The sequence below is a fragment of the Bos grunniens genome, chromosome 7 (assembly GCF_055505025.1).
Source record: "Bos grunniens cultivar Pamir isolate PY7600 chromosome 7, Bosgru_T2T1.0, whole genome shotgun sequence".
Classification (NCBI taxonomy): Eukaryota; Metazoa; Chordata; class Mammalia; order Artiodactyla; family Bovidae; genus Bos; species Bos grunniens.
Genome location: NC_141171.1, coordinates 109,606,860 through 109,625,783, shown reverse-complemented (window position 1 = coordinate 109,625,783; position 18,924 = coordinate 109,606,860). Strand labels below are relative to the sequence as shown.

General features: G+C 37.6%; 1 protein-coding gene across 21 annotated transcripts in view; it reads left to right on the top strand.

Moving 5' to 3' along the window:
* The window catches only part of TMEM232 (transmembrane protein 232), a 274,263-nt gene that overhangs the window by 127,376 nt on the left and 127,963 nt on the right, over positions 1-18,924 (top strand). For all 21 annotated transcript variants that reach the window (XM_086413382.1, XM_086413380.1, XM_086413381.1 and 18 more), the window contains one exon: positions 1,263-1,441. In XM_086413382.1, the coding sequence (XP_086269508.1) occupies positions 1,263-1,441 (179 nt within the window). The remainder of the gene's footprint in view (positions 1-1,262; positions 1,442-18,924) is intronic.

Sequence of the window (18,924 nt, the reverse complement as noted above, 5' to 3'; positions counted from 1 at the left end):
ATAAGTTAAGTCACCACGGTGACAATATACACCCTGTGTGTGATGCTACAGGGATTTTTATCCAAGTTGAGGCTCATATGTTACGTTCCCTTCTATTATTCTAAGTATGATATAATCTTCATAGCAGGATTGTAATGAGTAACTAGAATATGGATACTTACTCCCAGGTTTTCTATTTATCATAACAGTAATAGTTTTTATTAACCTGGTTATGAAATCCAGATTGAATTAGGAAAAGTTGAAGATTATGACTTTTCAGTGTGTTTATCTCTTTAGATTGATGATTTCAGAGTCAGACTAGCTCTCACCCGAATACCTTCCATCTCTCTCTCTGAACCTTTTCTTCCTCCTACTCCTCTTTCTTGCTTCACGTATAGTCAATACCCTCATGGTGCTCTTTGGCTAACTTAAGCTCATATACCATTTGAGACATGCATTATTCTCTAAATTTATTTATCCCATCACTATCTAAATTAGGTTCTCTTTTCTTGAGTAGTATTTCATAGCAATATATCATCTAGGTAAGATATAATTAAGATAAAGAGAAACTTCGTCCTCTTTTCTGTAAGAGAAATGCATATTTTAAAAGCAGAACTTGGTAACTTATTTAAATTGCTAATTGGTATATAATTTTTAGAAGGAGAAGTGTATTAGACTTTTAAAAAACCTCTTCTGAATTAATTACTCCCTTCCCCTATTTCATTTGATTTATGTATCTATTACTTAAAAAAATCTCCAGCTTATAATTACATCAGTAGTTTTTGTGTGCTTTTCACATTACTTTTAAAGCTTTTTTCTTGATTCAGATGCCATATTTCAAGGAGTTTGATCATTTTTATAACAGGCAGGATTTTTCTCCTATTTCACTGATTTATTAAAAAATTCACCATGGTGGTCTGTATTTATATTGCCTTAAACTAATTCCTCTTTATTTGAATTCCAAAAGTGTGTTTACAGTACATAGTTAAGAGTTTATCTTTTAACTTTTTAATTTATGAGGTATAATATTAGTTAGGTGTAAGTAACTTTTCATATGGTTAGAAGTTTTTAAATCATCTGTGAGATGTTTTAAAATTAAAGGAGTAAAAAAAAATAAAAAAAATTAAAGGAGTAAAAGTAATCATGGGTAAAAAAAAAATTCCAAAGCTCAGAATTTAAAACTTTAAAATATTAATAAAGTTAAGTGTCTTCTTTTTTCACAATAACATGCATTAGTAAGATGAATAAAACATCTTCCCCCCAAAATGTTTCTTTTTAAACAGGTGACCAAGTGAAATGGGCTGGACGCTATGGCCTACTGTACAACCTGGTGAAAATGTCATGGGAACTTCGGGGAGATAAAGAGCAGGATGGACTTAGGAACAAAATATGGCAAATGTTACAGAAAACAAAGGATCGTGAGAAAGATGGGCGAATCTGTAATGCAGTAAATATTGCTCAAGTAAGATAATACGCTGGGTAATCAATAGGAAATTTTATCACCAGGAAGCATTTGTCCTTTATCTCTGAATATCCATAATCAGTGTGTATCAGTGATTCACAATTGAGAACACAATTTACAAAATTTAATACTGACCTAATTTTAGTTAAAGAAGAGAGTTGGCAGTCTTCTGATTAAGCAGCTTCAAGAAAGGAGTTAATTTTGGGAAAGAGTAATTGTTCTGCTTTGGGCTTGTGACTTCAAGACACAACTCTAACTAGGCTGCCTGTACATTCTAATTTGTCGAGGTTAGCCTGGCTCTATGCCTAATTTTCCAGCTTTCTTATTAGTAGTGGATTAATTCATTCTTAAAAGTGTCTCAATTTGGATAATAAATTATTTAGTTTTCTTAATTTATAAGTTTACCTTTCCAGCATCAGACAATATAAGTCACAAATTTGGACTCACTACATCTAATGTCTTTTTCTTTAAAGTTAAAAATATGTTTTACAAATTCTTGGTTTTTCCATTCTGTTTGAATATATATGTAAAATCACTTTGAAACTAGCTATCCATTCTTCATAAAATACGAATATGATTTTCCAGTGATTTTTTTAATGCATGTGATACCTATGATATTTCAAAACTCCATCAAATTTTCCCCCCCCTCTTCATGTCTTATTTTGAAACAGGTTAATTTGTTATCCTAAAGTATACTGTTTTTCTGTCCCTGAAAGTTCTGGTTCTTTCTAGCTTTCACAGATATGATTATTCCTAACACTGTTCATATCCTGTTTTCTAATAATTAAGGGTGTGTTGATGTTAACAAGAAAAGCAAATAATGATTCACTCTGCTTAATTGATTGTCCAAGTGTATGAGTAGGCCATTATCACAATACAGAATATCTACACTTCAGATCCTTGCTGCTGCTGCTAAGTCGCTTCAGTCATGTCTGACTCTGTGCGACCCCATAGATGGCAGCCTGCCAGGCTCCCCTGTCCCTGGGATTCTCCAGGCAAGAACACTGGAGTGGGTTGCCATTTCCCTCTCCAACGCATGAAAGTGAAAAGTGAAAGTGAAGTTGCTCAGTCGTGTACGACTCTTCGCAACCCCATGGACTACAGCCTACCAGGCTCCTCAGTCCATGGGATTTTCCAGGCAAGAGTACTGGAGTGGGGTGCCAGATCCTTAGTGGAAAACAAAACCTTAAACTCTTTGTTTTTGAATTATACATCTGATTTGGAGTAATGATCTTTATGGAGGACAATATGAAAACATGTAGTCCATTCTTTTCTCTAGATTTCTAATTTTTTTTTTTTTTTTTCGAGGAAAAAGCCAATCAAATTGCTGCCCTTTTAAGCTACATTGTTTTGGATTTCATGGACTTGCTTTTATGCAGTTTGCTTTAGCTTTTCCTTGGTTTTGGAGTGAGGAACACAGAAAAAAGAGAAGAGAAACAGAGAAAATCATCGTACCTATTACAGTGATGACCACTGTATCACCCAGTATTCTCTTTACTGGGTTATAGGAAATAAATCCTCCATGTGCTTTCTGAACCTTATTATTGATTTTATTTTGTATAAGATACTTACTGAAGCTTAAAAAAATAGTCAAATTTTTAGCCATTTTCTAAGAGAAATAGAGGATGATCAATGCATCTTATTCGGTCTTATTATTTTCTTTTTTTCCTGCTTCCATGATTCTTTCAGTTACTTATGTTCTTATCTGGTTTTGTACCTATTTTCACATGCCATTTCATATCTCCAGTGAATTATATTGTAACTACATGAGTGAGCTAACTCAAATTTGTCATTTCTAGAATTAGAATTCTATTTATAAGCCTGTTTTCAAGGCCAATCACTTGGTGTAAGATAGCTTCTTTCTTCAAAATTTTACTAAATTTCTATAGATAATTACATTTGAAATTCGTAAGTCACTTAATCAGACATGGCAAATATTTTTTAGATGCTAGATCCAAGTGAAGACCTTATTACTCAAGCATTCAGTTCTGAGAATAAAGGAATAAACAAAAGCTTAACCGCTAGATGTGCTAATTAGTTTTCGGTGCTTAGTGAGACTTCCAAGGGATGCTTTCATTCATTTTAAATAGTCAGTATGTGAGGAAGGCACGCTTTCCCTACAGAAAAATCTAAATTAAAGATTTGTAAAAGCAGTTATATCAATTTATGTGTAATACATATTTAATATAAAACAAGCTTAATTTGTATTAGGTAGTCTAACAAAAGGAATAATTTACTATAGACCTGTTTCATATATAGGTTAACTAGAGACAGCTAGACAGATTTGAATTATTAAACAATATAAGTAATGATATAAATGATAAATTAGAAAATATCTAGTTGGTTAAATATCACTTAATTTAGTTTGATTCTCTTATTTAATATTGAGATATATGAGTATGTAAAGTGAGAAATTATATAAAAGTTCTCACTAAGAACAGTAAAAAATATGAAGCAAATATGAGTACTTACTAAATTAATTTTATCATACTAAATTCTATGGAAGAAGCAAGGATGTCCAATAAATAACCTTTACACAGTAAATTTTATGTTTCATCCAGAATACCTATTCTTTAGAAGATAAGGAGTAGTACAAAAGGAACATTCTATGCGTGACTGGCTCCGTAAAAGTTCATGGCATGAACGGAAGCTCACATAAATGTTTGGTCTCTTTTTTCTTATATTAATGAGGAACACATTATTGTTTAAGTAGTATATGAGCTGGAAACGTAAATGATGAGTTACATGAAATGATCGAAAGGGAGAGGGTCAAAGGACATCTTTAAGATAAGGAAATGGTATGAGCCAAAAATAAATTAGGACCTTTTAAGAGAAAGTCATTGGCTTACTTTCTCTAGTTGAGGAAGAAAGTTTGGACTGGGCAATATTAGGCATTAAATTTGAAAGGCATGTTTGGGTTACCAAGGTAAGGTCTTAGGGACTAAAGGATGATTTTATAAAACTGGAGATCTTAAGAAAACCGTTTGAGGAGAAAATAGGTTGTTCTTACTGGATTTTAATGGTTTGGTAATTTTGCTTTGGAACTTGTGGAACACTGTTAGAGTAATTGTCCCCAGTTTATTCAAGGGTCGCTATATCATATCCTTCTTTCCACACTCAAATTCTTGGCTTGACCAGGTGACCTAATTTAAACAAGACTCATTGGAAAAGACTCTGATGCTGGGAGGGATTGGGGGCAGGAGGAGAAGGGGACGACAGAGGATGAGATGGCTGGATGGCATCACTGACTCGATGGACATGAGTCTGAATGAACTCCGGGAGTTGGTGATGGACAGGGAGGCCTGGTGTGCTGCGATTCATGGGGTCGCAAAGAGTCGGACACGACTGAGCGACTGAACTGAACTGAACTGAATGTTACATAAGTAGAGATTTGAAAAATGCTTATATATTGGTGCTTGCCCTTTCTTGTTTTCTGGGACCCTGTAACTGATATGTAAATAAGTCAGAGTTAACCAGGTAGATGTGAGACAACATGGCAGAGAGACAAGCCATCCTAGTTTTTCAATGTCCCCATCTCAAAACTAGCTGGTCCCTGGCCAGCTGATTTTTCCAGTAGTCATGTATGGATGTGAGAGTTGGGCCATAAAGAAGAGTGAGCACCAAGGTATTGATGCTTTCAAACTATGGTGTTGGAGAAGATTCTTGAGAGTCCCTTGGACTGCAAGGAGATCAAACAACTGAATCCTAAAGGAAATCAGTCCTGAATATTCATTGGAAGGACTGATGCTGAAGCTGAAGCTCCAATCCTTTGGGCCACCTGATGTGAACAGCCAACTCACTGGAAAAGACCCTGATGCTGGGAAAGATTGAAGGCAGACAGAGAAGGGGACGACAAGGACAAGATGGTTGAATGGCGTCACTGACTCCATGGACATGAATTTGAGCAAACTCCGGAGACAGCAAACGAGAGGAAACCTGACGTGCTGCCATCCATGGGGTTGCAAAGAGTCCGACACGACTGAGCGACTGAACAACAACCTGACCTAACAACGGATCACAGACACACACATGAGAGCAGAAGACACATTCTGCCATGCCCAGCTCTACTTGTTGGCCTTGGCACCGGGGAACTAAGCAAATGTTTGTGTTAAGCCTTTAAGTTTTGGAGTGGTGTTTTTTTTTTTTTTCCTAATGTAGTAGGAGTTTTCTAATTGAGCACTAAATAAATGAGATTTGAGTCTTCTACAATGTTCAGTGAAAATGTTATTTCTTTCATACTTATTTTTTAGTATTTAATTATTTTGTTTGGCTGCACTGGGTCTTAGCTGTGGTGTGTGGGATCTAATTGCGTTAAGTGGCTGTTTCATTGCAGCACACGGACTCTCTGGTTGTGGCACGCAGGTTCAGCTGTTGCAGCATACAGACTCTCTAGTTGTTTTGCATGGGCTCCAGAACTTGTGGGCTCAGAACATGGAGGCTTGGTTGTTCCACAGTGTGTGGAATCTTAGTTCCCTGACCAGAGATGGAACCTGCTTCCCCTGCATTGCAAGACAGATTCTTGATCATTGGACCCCCAGGGAAGTCTCCTTTCATAATTATTTCTTAAAAGGCACTAGTAGTAATAACTAAGATTTGTTGGGCATTTCCTGTGTACTATGTGCTAAACACTTTACATGCATTCATTATTTAATCCTCAAAAAAGCCTCATATGATGTATAAATTGTTACAGTATTGCTTTTCTTGGGGATGGTTTTGATAGGCACCTATAGTACAAAGTTATGAACCTCTGTCCATAGTTCATCAGACACTCTGTCTATCAGATCTAATCACTTGAATATACTTGTCACTTCCACTGTATATCAAAAGGGATTTGATTTAGGTCATACCTGAGAGGTCTAGTGGTTTTCTGTACTTTCTTCAATTTAAGTCTGAATTTGGCACTAAGGAGTTCATGATCTGAGCCACAGTCGGCTCCCAGTCTTGATTTGCTGACTGTATAGAGCTTTTCCATCTTCGGCTGAAAAGAATATAATCAGTCTGATTTTGCTGTTGACCATTTGGGGATGTCCATGTTTAGAGTCTTCTCTTGTGTTGTTGGAAGAGGGTGTTTGCTATGACCAGTGTGTTCTCTTGGCAAAACTTTACTAGCCTTTGCCCTGCTTCATTCTGTACTCCAAGGCTAAACTTGCCTGTTACTCTAGGTATCTCTTGATTTCCTACTTTTGCATTCCACTCACCTATAATGAAAAGGACATCTTTTTTGGTGTTAATTCTAGAAGATCTTGTAGGTCATCATAAAACTGTTTAACTTCAGCTTCTTCAGCGTTACTGTTTGGGGCAAAGACTTGGATTACTGTGATATTGAATGGCTTGCCTTGCAAACAAACAGAGATCCTTCTGTGATTTTTGAGATTGCATCCAAGTACTGCATTTCAGACTCTTGTTGACTAAGATGGCTATCTATTTCTTCTAAGGGATTCTTACCCGCAGTAGTAGATATAGTGATCATCTGAGTTAAAGTCACCCTTTCTAGTCCATTTTAGTTCACTGATTGCTAAAATGTCGATGTTCACTCTTGCCATTGAAAGGTTGTTGCTGAATGAAAAGACACTGGGATTCTTGGCCTCCAGAGGAGAAGAATTCAATCCAGGGCCAGAGACAAGGCTTGATCACTCAGAGCTTTTGTGTAATAAAGTTTTATTAAAGTATAAAGGAGATACAGAAAGCTTCTGACATAGGCATCAGAAGGGGGCAGAAAGAGTATCCCCCTGCTAGTCTTCAGCTAGATGTTATATAACTCACTATGCTATGCTATGCTAAGTCACTTCAGTCCTGTCCGACTCTGTGCGACCCTAAAGATGGCAGCCCACCAGGCTCCCCCGTCCCTGGGATTCTCCAGGCAAGAACACTGGAGTGGGTTGCCATTTCCTTCTCCAATGTATGAAAGTGAAAAGGGAAAGTGAAGTCGCTCAGTCGTGTCCGACTCCTAGCGACCCCATGGACTGCAGCCTACCAGCCTCCTCCATCCATGGGATTTTCCAGGCAAGAGTACTGGAGTGGGGTGCCATTGCCTTCTCCAATATAACTCACTAGCAGTCTGTTAATGAAAGAAAGGAATGTCTTAAAACTCAGAATGGCACCAGGCCTCTCACCCATAAGATGCATTTTGGGATAATCTTGGCACCAAAAGGTTCATCCCAGGCCATAAAATGATTAACTTGAATCTTGCAGAAGGACAGACTACTATACAGTTTCATTTACATAGATTAAGGAAACAATATCTGAGTATAACATACTGGTTTGTCAAGTAGGTTCTGAGCCATTAGGCGGAACCGACTTGAGGACAGAGTTTGGGGTAAATGCATAGCACATGAGCATAGCTTAAGACAAACATTTCCATAAGAAAAATGCATTAGTTATTTTTAGGTTTGAGAATAGTTAACTTCAGGTGAAAACAGGTGTTATTATGGCAACACAGTATTTTAAGAGAAACCTCCTTTTATTTTTTTATTTTTTTTAAATTTTATTTTATTTTTAAACTTTACATAATTGTATTAGTTTTGCCAAATATCAAAATGAATCCATCACAGGTATACATGTGCTCCCCATCCTGAACCCTCCTCCCTCCTCCCTCCCCATACCATCCCTCTGAAACCTCCTTTTAAATTTGTATAGAGAAGAAAAAAATATCATTAGTTTGTTTCCTCCTGCCACTTAAGAGAGATAAAAATGTCTGACACTTGCAGGCTATTTCCTCCATTTGGAGACCCCTGGCCTTCCTGCCTGTTACCCTCTCACCATCTCCTGTTTGACCACTTCCAATTTACCTTGATTCATGGATGTAACATTCCAGGTTCCTATGCAATATTGTTCCCTTTACAGCATCAGACTTTACTTCCATCACCAGTCACATCTACAACTGGGTGTTGTTTTCATTTTGACTCAGCCTCTTCATTCTTTCTGGAGCTATTTCTCCACTCTTCTCTGGAAGCATATTGAGTACCTACCAACCTGGGGAATTCATGAGAAAAGAACTTCATGAGAAAAGAGGAAATTCAAAAAGAATGAGAAAAGAAGAGAAGTGGGGGGAAAAAGAGTTTATGAGAAAAAAAAGAGAGAGAGAGAGACCTGAGGGGTTTATTAGAAAAAAAGAGAAATGAAAGGCAAAGGACAAAAGGAAAGATATAGCCATCTGAATGCAGAGTTCTGAAGAATAGAAAGGAGAGATAAGAAAGCCTTCCTCAGTGATTAATGCAAAGAAATAGAGGAAAACAGCAGAATAGAAAAGACTAGAGATCTCTTCAAGAAAACTAGAGATACCAAAGGAACATTTCATGCAAAGATGGCACAATAAAAGACAGATATGGTATGGACCTAACAGAAGCAGAAGATATTCAGAAGAGGTGGCAAGAATACACAGAAGAACTGTACAAAAAAGATCTTCATGACCCAGATAATCACAATGGTGTGATCACTGACCTAGAGCCAGACATCCTGGAATGTGAAGTCAAGTGGGCTTTAGGAAGCATCACTATGAACAAAGCTAGTGGAGGTGATGGGATTCCAGTTTAGCTATTCCAAATCCTAAAAGACAATGCTGTGAAAGTGCTGTACTCAATATGCCAGCAAATTTGGAAAACTCAGCAGTGGCCACAGGACTGGAAAAGGTCAGTTTTCATTCCAATCCCGAAGAAAGGCAACACCAAAGATTGTTCAAAGTACTGCACAATTGCACTCATCTCACACAATACTAAAGTAATGCTCAAAGTTCTCCAAGCCAGGCTTCAACAGTACATGAAATGACAACTTCCAGATGTTCAAGCTGGATTTAGAAAAGGCAGAGGAACCAGAAAGCAAATTGCCAACATCTGTTCAATCATCAAAAAAGTGAGAGAGTTCCAGAAAAACATCTACTTCTGCTTTATTGACAATACCAAAGCCTTTGACTGTGTGGATCACAATAAACTGTGGAAAATTCTTCAAGAGATGGGGATACCAGACCACCTGACCTGCCTCTTGAGAAATCTGTATGCAGGTGAAGAAGCAACAGTTAGAACTGGACATGGAACAACAGACTGGTTCCAAACTGGGAAAGGAGTACGTCAAGGCTGTTCAATTCAGTCGCTCAGTTGTGTCCGACTTTTTGCGACCCCATGAATCACAGCACGCCAGGCCTCCCTGTCCATCACCAACTCCTGGAGTTCACCCAGACTCACGTCCATCGAGTCAGTGATGCCATCCATCCATCTCATCCTCTGTCGTCCCCTTCTCCTCCTGCCCCCAATCCCTCCAAGCATCAGAGTCTTTTCCAATGAGTCAACTCTTCACATGAGGTGGCCAAAGTACTGGAGTTTCAGGGATGTACCTGCTTATTTAACTTAGATGCAGAGTACATCAAGGGAAATGCTGGGTTGGATGAGGCACAAGCTGGAATCAAGATTGCTGGGAGAAGTATCAATAACCTCAGATATGCAGATGACACCACACTTACGGCAGAAAGTGAAGAAGAACTAAACAGCCTCCTGATGAAAGTGAAAGAGGAGAGTGAAAAAGTTGGCTTAAAACTCAACATTCAAAAAATAAACATCATGGCATTTGGTCCCATCACTTCATGGCAGAGATGGGGAAACAGTGGAAACAGTGGCTGACTTTTTTTTTCTTGGGCTCCAAAATCACTGCAGATGGTGACTGCAGCCATGAAATTAAAAGATGCTTGCTCCTTGGAAGAAAAACTATGATGAACCTAGACAGTATATTAAAAAGCAGACACATTACTTTGGCAGCAAAGGTCCATCTAGTCAAGGCTATGGTTTTTCCAGTAGTCATGTATGGATGTGAGAGTTAGACCATAAAGAAAGCTGAGCACTGAAGAGTTGGTGCTTTTGAACAGTGGTGTTGGAGAAACTCTTTGGAGTCCCTTGGACAGCAAGGAGATCCAACCAGTCCATCCTAAAGGAAATCAGTCCTGAAAGTTCATTGGAATTACTGATGCTAAAGTTGAAGCTCCAATATTAGGCCACCTGATGCGAAGAACTGACTCTGAAAAATACCCTGATGCTGGGAAAGACTGAAGGTGGGAGGAGAAGGGGATGACAGAGGATGAGATGGCTGGGTGGCATCATTGACTCAATGGACATGAGTTTGAGCAAACTCCGGGAGACAGTGAAGGACAGGAAGCCTGGCGTGCTGCAGTCCATGGGGTTGCAAAGAATTGGACACATCTAAGCGACTGAACTGAGCTGAATCTTGATTTTACTGATGAAGAAAGTATTATATTAAATAAGGACATTTAAGCTTCCCAAAAGGTAAAGTAACTTGACTGTGGATACTGGTGCAGATTATATTGTTTGATTTTCTTATGTTGAATAGTCACTGCATTCCTGTAAGAAAAACACTTGTTGATGCTGTAGTAATGTTTTTAATATGGCTGTATTTGTTTTGATATTATTTTGCTTAATATATTGCACCCATAATGTTTCTCTTATCATGTTTTCTTATAAGTAAAGTTATGCTGAACTAATACAATGTATTTGGAATTTGTTATCCTTTTTTTTTTCTTTCTATTCTTTGGAAGAATTTTGTCTTATTGTCATGATTTATTCCTTAGTAATTTTGTAGAATTTCCAAGTGAGGACATTTGATCATGGATACTTATAGAAAAGGTTTTAATTTGTAGAATAAATTTTCAGGTGTATGTCTTCCTAGACTTTATTTTTCTTTGCTTCAGTTTTGGTTGGTTTTTTCCTTCCTAAGAATTTATCTATGCCATCTCCATTTTAAAGATACTTTATAATATTGTTCAAGATATCCTTCTGTGATATTTAACATATTTAGAACCTGTCATGATGATGTCTCTTTTGTTCTCTTTTTAGTCCATCGTGCCAAGAGTTTATGAAAAACAAGTTTTGATTCTTTTGATACTGATACTTATTACTTCTATTTTGAACCATTGATTATTGAAGATTTTTTAATGGCTACTTTTGCAGAGATTTGTTGTTATATTTATGATTTTTGATTTCTAGTTTAATTGTGTACTCAGGGACAATAGTCTCATCATGATGAAATGGTCTTCTTTATAAAAACTGTATCTTTTCTATTATGAATATACCTTTCTTTTATTAGGGTCCTTTTGGCTAGTATTTGCATGGAGTATCTGTTTCCTTTTTTAAATTTCAAGCTCTCTGAATCTTATATGTATGTATCTTTAGAGAAGCAGTATTTTTTTTTAACCTGAAAATTATTGACCTTGCATTTGAATCCTTATTCTATTTGCACTTAATGCCATTAGAATGTAGTTGTGTTTATTGCTACATCTTATTATTTACTATTCTATTTTTACTTCCTCTTCCTGGCTCTCCTTTCCACCCCGCTTTTCAATTCCATTCTTTTTTATTGAAGTTGATTTGATTTATGGTGCTATATTAACTTCAGGTATGAAGCGTAGTGATCGATATTTTTATAAATTATATCCCATTAAAGTTACTTTGAAATACTGGTCGCATTCTTCGTGCTGTGAAGGTTTTCCTTGTATCTTATTTCATACCTGGTAGTCTGTGCCTCTTCTTCGGCTCCCCTCTCTTGCCCCTGCCCCACTCTCCTGCCGACTAGTAGTCACTCGTTTATTCTCTATAGGTCCGTTTGTTTTCTTATATGCTTATTTGTTTCTTATATTTCTTATAAGGATGAATTTCTTACATTTATTTGTTTTAATTTTTAGATTTCATATGCAAGTGAAAATATACAGTATTCGTTTTTCTCTGACTTACTTCACTAAGCATAATACCCTTCATGTCCATCTGTGTTGTAGCAAATGACAAAATTTCATTCTTTTCTATAACTAATACATATATGAATGTATTACATATAATATATATATTTATTTTTAAATTGAGTTGTTTTCTTGATACTGAGTTGTGTGAACTCTTTGTGTATTTTGGATATTAACTCCTATCAGACACATCATTTGCCAATGTCTTCTCCCATTCAGTAGGTTGTCATTTTGCTTTGCTGTTGTCTTTCTTCACTCTGAAAAATATATTATATATATATATATATATATACATATCATCTTTATCCATTCATCTGTTGATGGACACTTAGGGTGCTCCCAGTTCTCAGCTAATGTAAATAATGTTGCCATGAACATTAGAATACCTGTATCTTTTTGAATTAGTGCTTTTGTTTTCTTGGGATGTATACTCAAGTGGAATTGCCTGACTATAGCTCGTGGTTGTGTTAATATTTTGAGGAACCTTCATACTGTTTTCCATAGTGACTATCAATTTGCATTCCCACCAACAGTATACTGGGGTTCCCTTTTTTCCACAACTTTACTGGTGTTCATAATGTCTTGCCTCTTTGAAGACAGCCACTCTGACCCGTGTGAGGTATATCTCACCATGGTTTTGGTTTGCGTTTCCCTAATGATTAGTGATGTTGAGCATCTCCTCATGTGCCTGCTGGCCGTGTGTGTGTGTGTGTGTGTGTGTGTGTCTAGTGAGATCTGATGCCCATTTTTTAACTGAGTTCTTCTCTTGATGCTGACTGCTGTGAACTCTATGTATTTTGGATATTAACCCCTATCAGACACGTCATTTGCCAATATCTTCTCCCATTCAGTAGGTTGTCTTTTTGTTTTGTTGTTGTCTTTCTTCACTCTGCAAAAGCATGTAAGTGTAATTTGGTCAATTTGTTTATTTCACTTTTGTTTCTCTTGCTTGAAGAGACAGATCCAAAGCAACACTGCCAAGACTTACATCAAAGAGTGTATTGCTTATATTTTTTCTAGGAGATTTATGGTTTCTAGACTTACATTTTAGGTCTAGAGTTCTTTTTGAGTTTATTTTGAATAAGGTATAAGAAAATGTTCAAATTTCATTCTTTTACATAGCTTTCCAATTTTTTCCAACACCACTTCTTTCACAGACTACCTTTTCTCCATGCATATTTTTGCTTGCTTTGTTATCAATTAATTGACTATCTGTGCATAGTTTCTTTCTGGGTTCTCTATTCTGGCCATTGATCAGTATGTCTGTTTTTTTTTTTTTTTTTTTCCTGCCATTAGCATATTGTTTTGATTACTGACCCCAGTTCAATCCTTGGGTCAGGAAGATCTCCTGGAGAAGGGAATGGCAACCCACTCCAGTATTCTTGCCTGGGCAATCCCATGGACAGAGGAGCCTGGCTGGCAATAGTCTGTGGGGTCGCAGAGCCTGACATGATGGAGCGACTAACATTTTTGTAATATAGTCTGAAGTCAGGAAGCATGATACCTCCAGGTTTGTTCTTTTTTCTTAAGACTGCTTTGGCCATTTGGGGTCTCCCATGGTTCTATACAAATTTTGGAATTATTTGTTCCAATTCTGTGAAAAATATCACTGATAATTTGATAGGTATTGGATTAAATTTGTAGATTGCTTTGGACGGAGGTTTGTGACATTGTACAGGAGACAGGGATCAAGACCATCCCCATGGAAAAAGAATGCTAAAAAGCAAAATGGCTGTCTGGGGAGGCCTTACAAATAGCTGTGAAAAGAAGAGAAGTGAAAAGCAAAGGATAAAAGGAAACATATAAGCCTCTGAATGCAGAGTTCCAAAGAATAGCAAGAAGAGATAAGAAAGCCTTCCTCAGTGATCAATGCAAAGAAATAGAGGAAAACAACAGAATAGGAAAGACTAGAGATCTCTTCAAGAAAATTAGAGATACCAAGGGAACATTTCATGCAAAGATGGGCTCAATAAAGGACAGAAATGGTATGGACTAACAGAAGCAGAAGATATTCAGAAGAGGTGGCAAGAATACACAGAAGAACTGTACAAAAAAGATCTTCATGACCCAGATAATCATGATGGTGTGATCACTGACCTAGAGCCAGACATCCTGGAATGTGAAGTCAAGTGTGCCTTAGAAAGCATCACTATGAACAAAGCTAGTGGAGGTGATGGAATTCCAGTTGAGCTATTTTAAATCCTGAAATATGATACTGTGAAACTGCTGCACTCAATATGCCAGCAAATTTGGAAAACTCAGCAGTGGCCACAGGACTGGAAAAGGTCAGTTTTCATTCCAATCCCAAAGAAAGGTAATGCCAAAGAATGCTCAAACTACCACACAATTGTACTCATCTCACACGCTAGTAAAGTAATGCTCAAAATTCTCCAAGCCAGGCTTCAGCAATATGCGAACCATGAACTTCCAGATGTACAAGCTGGTTTTAGAAAAGGCAGAGGAACCAGAGATCAAATTGCCAACATCTGCTGGATCATGGAAAAAGGAAGAGAGTTCCAGAAAAACATCTATTTCTGCTTAATTGATTATGCCAAAGCCTTTGACTATCCAGATCACAATAAACTGTGGGAAATTCTGAAAGAGATGGGAATACCAGACCACCTGATCTGCCTCTTGAGAAATATGTATGCAGGTCAAGAAGCAACAGTTAGAACTAGACATGGAACAACAGACTGGTTCCAAATAGGAAAAGGAGTACGTCAAGGCTGTATATTGTCACCCTGCTTATTTAACTTCTATGCAGAGTACATCATGAGAAACGCTGGGCTGGAAGAAACACAAGCTGGAATCAAGATTGCCGGGAGAAATATCAATAACCTCAGACATGCAGATGACACCACCCTTATGGCAGAAAGTGAAGAGGAACTAAAAAACCTCTTGATGAAAGTGAAAGAGGAGAGTGAAAAAGTTGGCTTAAAGCTCAACATTCAGAAAACGAAGATCGTGGCATCTGGTCCCATCACTTCATGGGAAATAGATGGGGAAACAGAGGAAACAGTGTCAGACTTTATTTTTTTGGGCTCCAAAATCACTGCAGATAGTGACTGCAGCCATGAAATTAAAAGACGCTTACTCCTTGGAAAGAAAGTTATGTCCAACCTAGATAGCATATTCAAAAGCAGAGACATTACTTTGCCAACAAAGGTCCGTCTAGTCAAGGCTATGGTTTTTCCTGTGGTCATGTATGGATGTGAGAGTTGGGCTGTGAAGAAAGCTGAGCGCCGAAGAGTTGATGCTTTTGAACTGTGGTGTTGGAGAAGACTCTTGAGAGTCCCTTGGACTGCAAGGAGATGCACCCAGTCCATTCTGAAGGAGATCAGTCCTGAGTGTTCATTGGAAGGACTGATGCTAAAGCTGAAACTCCAATACTTTGGCCACCTCATGCAAAGAGTTGACTCATTGGAAAAGACTCTGAATCTGGGAGGGATTGGGGGCAGGAGGAAAAGGGGACGACAGAGGATGAGATGGCTGGATGGCATCACCGACTCAATTGGACATGAGTTTGAGTGAACTCCGGGATTTGGTGATGGACAGTAAGGCCTGGCATGCTGCAATTCATGAGGTCACAAAGAGTCAGACACGATTGAGCGACTTAACTGAATAGAACTTGAGTAGGTAGGATGGAAATTTTAACAATATTCTTCCAATCCATTTTCACAGGCTATCTTTCCATGTATTCATATCATATTTATTAAGTTCCTTCACCAGTGTCTTATAGTTTTTAGAGTATAGGTCTTTCACCACTTTGGTTAAGTTTATTCATTGGTATTTTGTTCTTTTTGATGTAGTTTTCAATGGGATTATTTTTTTTGATTTGTCTTTCACATAGTTCATTATTAGTGTATAGAAAAGCAACAGATTTGTGTATATTAATCTTGTCGTCTGCAACTTTACTGAATTCAATCATTAGTTTGAATTGTGTGTGTGTACTTTTAGGTTTCTCTATATATAGTATTGTGTGACCTGCAAGTGAGTCAGACACAACCTAGCAACTAAACAACAGCACCTGCAAACAATGGGAGTTTCACTTCTTCCCTTCCAATCTGGATGCCTTTTATTTATTTTGTCCGACTGCTATGGCTAAGACTTCCAGTACTATGGTAAAGAGCAACGGTGAGAGTGGGCCTCCTTGTTCCTGGTATTAGAGGAAAGGCTTTCTTTTCTTAACCATTGAGTATGATGTTAGTCATGGGTTTTCATAAATGGCCTTTATCTTGTTGAGATATTTTCCCTCTGTACCAACTTTGTCGAGAATTTTTATCATGGATGGGTGTTGAATTGTGTCAAATGCTTTCCCTGTGTCTACTGAGATGATCAGTTGATTTTTATCCTTCATCTTGTGAATGTGGGGTATCACGTTGATTGAGTTGCTTAAGTTGAACTATACTTGCTTTCCTGGAATAAAGTCTCACTTGTTCATGGTGTGTGGTCTTTTTTATGTTTGTTGAATTAAGTTTGCCAATATTTTGTTGAGGATTCTTATATCCATATTCATCAAAGACAGGGACCTGTACTTTTCTTTTTTGTAGTATCTGGTTTTGATATGAGGTAATGGCGGCCTTGTTGAATGAATTTGGGAGTGTTCCTTCCTCTTTAGTTTTTTGGAATAGTTTGAGGATAGGTATTAACTATCCTTTTTAAATTTGGTAGAATTTTCCTGTGAATACGTCTGTTTCTGGAATTTTTTGGAAGATTTTTGATTCCTGACTCAATTTAATTTCTAGTAATCAGTCTGTTCAGATTGTCTATTTCCTCCTGATTTAATCTTGATAGATTATAGGTTATATGTTTCTAAAGGTTTATCCCTTTGTTCTTGGTTATGCAATTTGTTGACATATAACTATTTATAGTATTCTCCTATGATTTTTTCTCTTATTATTTGCTATTTCTCCTCTTTCATTTCTTATTAATTTGTATCCTGTCTTTTTTTTAAAATGAGCCTAGCTACAGGCTTATCAAATTTGTTTATTTTTCAAAAGAAAATCAGCTCTTGGTTTCATTGATCTTTCCTGTTGTTTTATTGGTCTATATTTTATTTATTTTCTTATTACCTTTATTATTTTATTTCTTCTGCCTCCTTTGGGCTTTGTTTGTTCTTTTTCTAATTTGTTTAGGTGCTCCTTTATTTGAGATTTGTGTTGCTTCATGAAGTAGGCCTTATTGCTAAACACTTCTCTCTTAGAAGTGCTTTTGCTATGTGCGATAGATTTGGGAAAGTTCTGTGTTGCTTTTCATTTGTCTGAAGGTGTACTCTGATCGTCTCTGATTTCTTGGTTGAGCTACTGTTTTTTGTCAGCATGTAGGACGTGGCCCAGTCTCCATGTGTGCTTGTGTTTTTCCCATTCTTCTTCTTACAATTGTTTTCTAGATTTATTTGTTATGGTAAAAAGTGACACTTGACGTAAGCTTTATCCTCTAAAATTAGTTGGGACTTGTTTTTAGACCTCGTACACGACCTGTCTGGGAGAGCTCTCCATATGCACTTGCGTCCAGTACGTGTGTGACTCTTTTGGACGAATGTTCTGAAATATCTGTGTTAAGTTCAACCGGTCTGTCATTTAGGACCAGTGCTTTCTTACTGATTTTCTGTCTGGATCTCTGTCCATTGATGTAAGTGGGATGTCAAGGTTTCTTCAGTTCAGTTCAGTTCAGTCGCTCAGTCGTGTCCGACTCTGCGAGCCCATGGATCACAGCGCGCCAGGGCTCCCCGTCCGTCAGCAGCTCCCGGAGCTCACTCACCACTACTGTCATGTTAGTCTCTCCTTCAGTGTCTGCTAACACTCACTCGTGTATTTAGGGGCCCCTGTATTTAGGCGCGTGCATGGTTACGGATGTTATATCCTTTTGTATTGATCCCTTTGTCATTATCTAACGTCCTTTCTAGTCTTTTATTATAGACTTTGGCTCTGAAGTTTACTTTTCTGATATGATTATTGCTATTCTAGCTTTCTTTTCACATCTGTTTGCATGGAACATATTTTTCTGTCCCCACTTTCAGTCTGCATTTGTCTTTAGCTGTAGAGTCTCTTATAGGCAACATGTAGATAGGTCTTGTTTTTTTTTTTTTTAATCCAATCAGCTACCTTAAAGAGAAGGCAATGGCACCCCACTCCAGTACTCTTGCCTGGAAAATCCCATGGATGGAGGAGCCTGGTGGGCTGCAGTCCATGGGGTCGCTAAGAGTCGGACACGACTGAGCGACTTGACTTTCACTTTTCACTTTCATGCATTGGAGAAGGAAATGGCAACCCACTTCAGTGGTCTTGCCTGGAGAATCCCAGGGATGAGGGAGCCTGGTGGGCTGCCGTCTATGGGGTCGAATAGAGTTGGACACGACTGAAGCGACTTAGCAGCAGCAGCAGCAGCAGTAGCAGCAGCTACCTTATGTGCTGTGATTGGAGAATTTAATCTGTAGACATGTAAAGTGATTATTGATAGTTATGTACTTGTTGCCATTTTGTTACTTATTTTCTGGTTCTCCTCTATCCTTTTTTTAAAACTAGTTGTGTGCCCTTTCAGGAAGATTTCTCATTATACCATTGCCTCCTAGCCTTTCTGCTTGTTTATTTTGTAGTCACGCAGTCTTTTATTTGTTACTCCAATGTTTCAAAATGAATCCTTCATTATCTCATTCTAATGTAGGGGGATTTATGTTTTCCTGGGCCATAAAATGGTCTTATAATACTTTAACAACTTTTATTTCTTTTGTACACTTTTCCTGTTGAGCATTTAA